Source organism: Drosophila subobscura, chromosome A (genome assembly GCF_008121235.1).
Source record: "Drosophila subobscura isolate 14011-0131.10 chromosome A, UCBerk_Dsub_1.0, whole genome shotgun sequence".
Taxonomy (NCBI): Eukaryota; Metazoa; Arthropoda; class Insecta; order Diptera; family Drosophilidae; genus Drosophila; species Drosophila subobscura.
Genome location: NC_048530.1, coordinates 10,794,212 through 10,801,789, shown reverse-complemented (window position 1 = coordinate 10,801,789; position 7,578 = coordinate 10,794,212). Strand labels below are relative to the sequence as shown.

At 40.9% G+C, this 7,578-nt stretch overlaps 1 protein-coding gene across 1 annotated transcript; it reads right to left on the bottom strand.

The window, feature by feature from the left end:
• Positions 1-451: 451 nt before the first annotated feature.
• Positions 452-1,518, bottom strand: LOC117894732. Its single transcript, XM_034801931.1, has 3 exons — positions 969-1,518; positions 617-774; positions 452-555 (listed from the first exon to the last, which is right to left on the bottom strand). Exons 1-3 carry the CDS (start codon positions 1,505-1,507, stop codon positions 476-478), a joined length of 777 nt encoding a protein of 258 aa, XP_034657822.1. The 5' UTR covers positions 1,508-1,518; the 3' UTR covers positions 452-475.
• Positions 1,519-7,578: the final 6,060 nt, after the last annotated feature.

Below are 7,578 nucleotides of genomic sequence, written 5' to 3'. Positions count from 1 at the left end.
GCTAGCCCAAAACAAGAGGGGGAGCGCGAGAGCGAGTGAGAGCTGAAGGTGGCCGGGCGAAGGGAGAGCTAAATGAGAGACAATAAAAACAAATAAAAAGTATTTGGAAATGTTATTTGAATTAAACTTGAAGCAGAGCGCACAGAGCGCACAGAGGAAGGCAGCAGCAGAAATCAGCAAGCAGCAGCCAGAAGCCAGAAGACGGAACAGAAACACCGAAGACCGAAGCTAGAGGGAAAGACAAGAAGTGAAGAGTGATACCTAGGGATGGCATCTACCCGTAGGACACCTAGGAGTATTATCAACATCAAAATCATAGCAACAATTAGCAGTTATTTTTTTACAATAAAAATCTTTTTTTATTTACAAACGTGCACAAAAAAAATAAAATAAAATTTGAAATGCTTCCTTCCAGCGATCAATGACTATCAATGACTATCGCTGACTATCGCTGACTATCGCTGACTATCGCTGACTATCGCTGATGATTCTTGAAGCAATCAACCTGCGGCTGCTCGTTGCGACGCACGCTGGGCGCTCGCCTCAGGTAAGCCACTGAAAATGTGTTGCAGCCATTAGTGGCAACTCAGTGATGCCCACAGCTAACTCCACTCACCTGCCAGCGGCTGATAGCCGTGGATGTCGGAGCGGTAGCAGCGCAGCTCGTAGCCAAGGGGGCGCGGCTGCACGTAGAAACCCTCCACCACGCGGCTGTGCAGCTCCTCCGAGTAGAAGCCGCGCTCCCAGCGCCGAACGCCGTGCGGCAGGGCGTAGCTGAAGCGGAAACCAAACCGATTATCAATCAATATAAACGCCTATCAAGCAGCCACAATTAATTGATCAAACAAAGCCCGAGGCTGCCTCTCTTTTGGGTGCATGGCTGGGATGGATGACTATGAACGGCTGCCATGTGAGTGTCCAATTAATCAAATCGCGAGCCAGAACCATTGCTTCGTGTTTGAACTCACCCAAAAGTGTAGCTGCCGTCTTCGTTGAGGTCGTAGAAATTATCACGCCACGGATTGTAGTCCTCTTCGTGATCCTCCTCTGGCTGAGGCTGCGGCTGCGGTTGTGGCTGTGGCTGCGGCGGAGGTGCTGGCTCCTCCTCTTCACTGGATGAGCTCTCATCCTCCTCGCCGGAATCCGACTCCGCATCGGCTGTGAACAGAGCCCGGGCCTGAGCCCCCGAGGTGGGTGCCACAATGCCCGGCCTGCGCAGGCCAAGCTGCGAGAAGGGCGTCGTGCCCAGGGGGGCAAGGGCGTTGACCAGTTGTTCTCCCAGCAGCTGTTTCAGCTGCTGCCTCATCTCGCCACTCTCATTGTTGTTGTTTTGCCCGTTGTTGGCGGCATCCTCGAAGCGCTCAAAGCTTTCGGCGTCAAAGTTTGGCGTTTGCAGCTGCAGAGGCGGCACTCGGACGGGACCCTGGCCTCGGGCTACACCCAGGAAGAGGAACAGCAGCGGCAGCGGCAGCAAATGGATCCGCGACGGATACTGACCTGAAGCCATGTTGTGTGGCTGTTGACTGCTGTCCCACATTGATGCCCGATGTACTTTTATACATGGGCAAATCGAGGGGGGCCATTCACACAAATCAGCGTATCAGCAGCAGCCGAGTGCATAAATTGATGGCCAACAAAGCGAAGCGAAGAGCGAGGCTGCCGCAAATTTGCATTTTGAGTCAGCGCGGAGCAGAGATATCTGCCAGTCGGGAGAGTTATGTGAATTCGATGCGAGCTGTGAAGCGATTCTGGCCGTCTAATTGGGTCAATCGTGCATCGAGCGCAAAGCCTTCCGCTTGTTCGCAGTCTCTGAGTTCTCGACTGCTGTTGCCCACTCTCCGGGTGCTCCGGGTAGCTGCATAGCCTCAGGGCATACTTTCGGGCGCTCTGCCACACGGGCTAATCCCCAACCGAAAACGCCATTGTGCCACATTTCCACAAATGCAATTTTATTCAATATATTTCACACGCACAGACACACAAATTGCACTCCCATACACCCATGCAAACAGTTTTAATCTATGCTTTCTCACTCTCCACTCTCCACTCTCCATTCTGCTTCCATTTGTATTTCATTTTAATATCTATTTATTTGAATGTTCTTATGTGCATAACGTTTTTTTGTCGCTCGACAATTTACAATTACAATTACAATGCTGCAGTCAGTTCAAATTGTAAACAAAAAACACGAAAAAAAAACCTCACAAATTATTCCAGTTTTGTCCCAAAACTTCCACTTCGCTCCTTTGTTCTCTGTATTCTCTCAGTATTTATGTACGTGTGTGTGTGTGTGTGAGTGTATTTATTTATATTTATAGCAAAAAAAAAAGTTATCATACATTTACTTAATCTACGCAATGCTGACTTATAGTTTATACAAATAGTTTTTTCACTTTTCCATTTCGCGTTTCCTTTTTTTTTCGTTTTTCGTTTTTCGTTTTCGATTCTCTCTTCTGTTCTTTTGGTTAATTGTTGATGCTTCTCTTAGTTCGTATAATTTCTGTTGGTAAAATCGCTGGATTCCTGCCTTACTTGCCTACAAAATTGTAGCTAGAAAAACTTGTTCAGGGCTCGGGGCTCGGGGCTTAAAACAACCAAAAAGCAAAGCAAAAAGAATGAATTAATCGTGGTTCTGGGCTCGTCAGTGGCAGGTTCAATCGAGGCAACAGGGAGGCGACCAAGTCGTTGGGCAGATTGGCTACAGTTGCATTTTGGTTTTCTGAGACTTTTCGGTGACTTTTCCGTTGCCTTTTGGAGCTGTTTCCCTGCTCAGGCTGATGAGGGTCCGGCCCAGAGACAAGCTGCTGCCACTCCTAGCCTTTCTTCTGCTCGTGCTGCTCCCCTTCCCGGGCTGGCTTTAATCACTCTAATGAGTTGAGCTTTTGCAAAGAGAAAGGAAATTGCACTGCTGCACCATCGTCATCGTCATCGTCATCGTCATTGTCATCGTTGTGTCATCAGCAGCCATGCCGGTCGCCGTTCCACCTCCTCGACATGGCACGTAGCTGTCTGTTTGCTGCCCTTTAAATTCAATCAATCAAATGGATTTGCCACCTCGCAAATCCCTCGCCCACTCATTGTCATTGTCATCTTTTATTTTTTGCCCAACTCCCAACTCCCAGCCATTGCCACTCCCACTCCCATTTTATTTGTATTTTCGCTTTGGCCCATCCGCACAGCTGTGCCAATATTTACACCATCGAAAGCACTCAACCCACGTGGCTCATCCTGGCCCTAAGCCAGCCACATTACGGTGACCATGCTAATTGTGGACTGACAGATTCGAGAGACCTCACACAACCATCAAGGAGGAGAGGCGCGAGGCACGTGGCACGTGGCACGGGGACGGGTCACATCATCAAGCGGGCAAATCTGCGGCCAGCTAATTTATCTAATTGAAAAGGCTTTGGCTGGCAGATGAGGCAACAGATGGCTGAAGGGTTTGGCTCGAAGGTGAGCCACAGCCAGCGAACCAGCCTCGAATGTGGTTAGTTTGTCACCGCAAAGGACACGAATTAGTTTCATAAAATCATTTAGCGTTGCCAAAGGGCAGGGGCAAAGGAAAAGCGGGAAATGGACGCTTCAAAATCACTTAAAAAACTATTTTCAGGCAAAATGGACAGCAGTTCAAAAGTCACAGGACTCTAACCTAAAAACTATTATATGGGCATGTGACTATAGGACAGTGTTAGGCATACACACCGACAAAAGAAATGATAACGAAAGTAAACGAACAGTCTAGGGTCTAGGATGTCCTTTTACAGAAAAAAAAACCAAAAAACCATAAAAACCAAAAGAGATAAACGATCCCAAAATTAAATAGTGCCGCAGATTCATTTGAAAGGGACGGGATGAAACACTTGCTTGAGGGATGTTTGACCAGATTCATTTGAAAGGGGCTGGATGAAACACTTGCTTGAGGGATGTTTGAATCGTTGTAGGGACCCAAATCACATAAGCAGGGAGAGAGAGATAGTTGTTTGATGCTTGCAGGTAACCAATCATATAAGCAGAGAGAGATGGATAGTTGTTTGATGGTTGCTGTCCAGGATTATTGATCATGGATTTTTGACAAAGTTAGTTCACATTTTGTCCGCTAGGGGGCGCCACAAAAGTAGTAGGGATTTAGGGGGTTGGTACCCAAGGTAAAATTCTCACCAGGGGGCGCCACATCGGAAAAGTGGTTCATGAACGCGATATTCGAGTAAATTCTCACCAGGGGGGCTCCACATCGGTGAAAGTGGTTTATGATCTCGATATTCGAGTGCATTCTCACTACTTGGCGCTAGTGTTGCCTGCTATGGGATATTCTGCTTAGCAAGGATCGTAACTACCATTAACATTCCTATTAAGAAATAAATTCTTATAGGATCTGTTACTTACATGATCATGCTAAAATACATACTTTTAGGATATTTATTAACATTACATTGTGAATATATGTAAATGCTTTCTGGATCTAATATTTAGCCAAGCATATGGAAATATTGCATGGTAAGAGCTCACAACAAGAATGGAGTCATAAAGGATGAGAAGACAAAAATTAATTAATTCGACTTATAGTAAATATACTACACTCCTATATCGAATGCTACTTTGTGGCGAGTCTAAACCAATCCCCTAAATCCCTACTACTTTTGTGGCGCCCCTAGCGGACAAAATGTGAACTAACTTTGTCAAAAATCCATGATCAATAATCCTGGACAGCAACCATCAAACAACTATCCATCTCTCTCTGCTTATATGATTGGTTACCTGCAAGCATCAAACAACTATCTCTCTCCCTGCTTATGTGATTTGGGTCCCTACAACGATTCAAACATCCCTCAAGCAAGTGTTTCATCCAGCCCCTTTCAAATGAATCTGGTCAAACATCCCTCAAGCAAGTGTTTCATCCCGTCCCTTTCAAATGAATCTGCGGCACTATTTAATTTATGGGACGTTTATCTCTTTTCGTTTTTTATGGTTTTTTTTCTCTGTAAAAGGACATCCTAGACCCTAGACTGTTCGTTTACTTTCGTTATCATTTCTTTTGTCGGTGTGTATGCCTAACACTGTCCTATAGTCACATGCCCATATAATAGCTACTCACAGCTACAAGCCTTATCATAAACTATTGGATTCTAAACTAAGATGGACGACCTCGAAATTATTTTTATAAACTCGCAACCTGAGACAACTATAGATCAGGACACCCAGCCCGACTCCGTGGACCTTTCGCAGATATTCGGAATTAAAACGCAAGAATATATAATGCAAGGGAACGTCTTAAGTGATATTGTATGGGATGATAGTCTCGATGACCTAATGACTGCTGCTCCGATTGACGAAATTCAAACATTCAACTTCCCGGATGATGACAGTATATTCGATTTGGTCGATGATAATGAAGAAGGAAAAAAAACGATTCGAGGAACTTCTTCGCGAGGAAGATAATGCCGATTTAATAGCTGCGGTAGAAAGAGCCGAAACGAAATTTTAATAATATTCTTATTTATGTTTAATACAATTAATTTATGTATTTTTCTACAAATAATATATAATAAATACAATATAAATTTAAAACAATATTTATTTTCAATGGATAGTTTTTTTTTTTACTTTGATTGGTGCAAATTTCACTCTAACAAGAGACTCATAGGATTCGTTTCCAACATGGTTTTTCTAATAGAGGATTCCACAAAAAAGAAGAAGTAGATTTTAGGTAGAATGCAGGCACTATTGAATGTATTTATTGGTTGAATTTCACATCATATTAAAACATCGTGAAAAGTCAATTGAAATGGACATATTTATTTTATTTCTTAATATTTAATTTATTGTGTAATTGTTTTAAATATTCGTTATGCTTTAATAAAACATGCATATTGAGGTCAAATCTCAGCCAAAACTTTATAGCGCCGGGACATAAGTAACATTGGTAAAATGATGATTTTGATTTTTGATAACTGAAGTTATGAACTTTTAATACGTGATGTTTTAGTCCATTGCGGGACCTAAAACTTCTTTTCATATAACACAACTCACAATGAAATTCACTCATTTCGAATAGAAAATGAACTAAAAGTATCTTAAGTGTTAGATGTTCTTATATAGGGTTTCGAGTTATGTATGAGCATATGTAAAACCCTAGCACACGGCCCATTTTTTATATATATGTATATAATGTTTTCATTTCAATGGTTTATGTACATACGTTTACATGTACATATGTATGTACGTATATAAAGACAGGAAATATAATATTTGAAATCCTATTCTCACATCTGGCTTTTTTACATGTATGTATGTACAACTATATACCTAGCGCAACAACCAATCAGCATAGATCTCATTTTAGAAAGAAAAGACGAATGAGAGTATATAAGATCATGTATTCATGATTAAATAATTTAGTATAAAACATTGTGTAGTTTGAATAGTTTCATTTTATAATGGTATGTAAGAATTTTGTTTATTTTGATATATAAAAGGATAATCAAATCTTCGTGAAACATGTACATGCATAGGCGTTCCTAGATTCACTTAACGAGATAAAACCTGCGATTGGATACACCAAGGTTGAAGATCTATGCATAGGATTTGCGTACAAGATCAATGGATGTAAACTTAAAAAAACATCATTTGGAACAAAGGTAGTCCTCTATTTAAGTAATAAGGACAATGAACCGCTTTGGATATTTTTACCTAAAAGTTATGTAACCAAATTTTCTACAAAAACACCCTTTAAGATGCTAAAGGAGCATGGAATTTCACATCTTATATATAAAGGAAAAGAGATGACTAGATATAGCACTCCTCATTTCCAATTTTTATGTAAAGAATAAATAAAGAATTAAGGGATTGCCTCTCTTATGCATAAGAGAAAAGAGACAACTAGATATTCATGTAAAAAAAAAAATTAGACAACAGGTTAAAACATAAATACATTTGCGAGTTAGAAAGAGATAAATGGAGTAAAGGCATGGATATAAAAGAACCGCGCTCCTTGAACGATCATCAGTATCAGTTACAAGAAGCCAGCTGAATCATGCACGCCCATCAAATAAAACTTTTTTTCTTATTCAATTCGAAGAGATGATTTTCGATGAGCATTTAAAAATCCTGGAAAACCTCATGCTTATTTTGGAGGATCTGGAGGAAAAGGAGCTCCAATACTCCAAGTTCGGGTTTCACTATAAGCTGTGCCCCTGGAGCGACGACGATGCTACCGATGGACCTGATACATGCCTTTGTCATACGTTACCGGCAAAGAAAGCCCAAGCTATAGACCTTATGCTTAAATATTATAGATTAAATAACAGAATGAATCCCACTCAAAAAAATAAAATATTTACTTGAAAATATAAATACGTTGTTTTTTTTTTTATTTTAAAGCTAATTTTTTAAACATTTTCATTATTAGCTTATCATTATAATTTAAATCATTTTTCTTAAATGTTTAAAAAAAAAAAAAATTTAAGGTTTTTTTTTTTTGCTTTTAAAAATTCCATATAGGATACAGTAATGACCACATGTACTTGAAAAAAATATCCTTGAAGTAGTTGTTTATTGAATGTAAACTTTAATGAATTATTC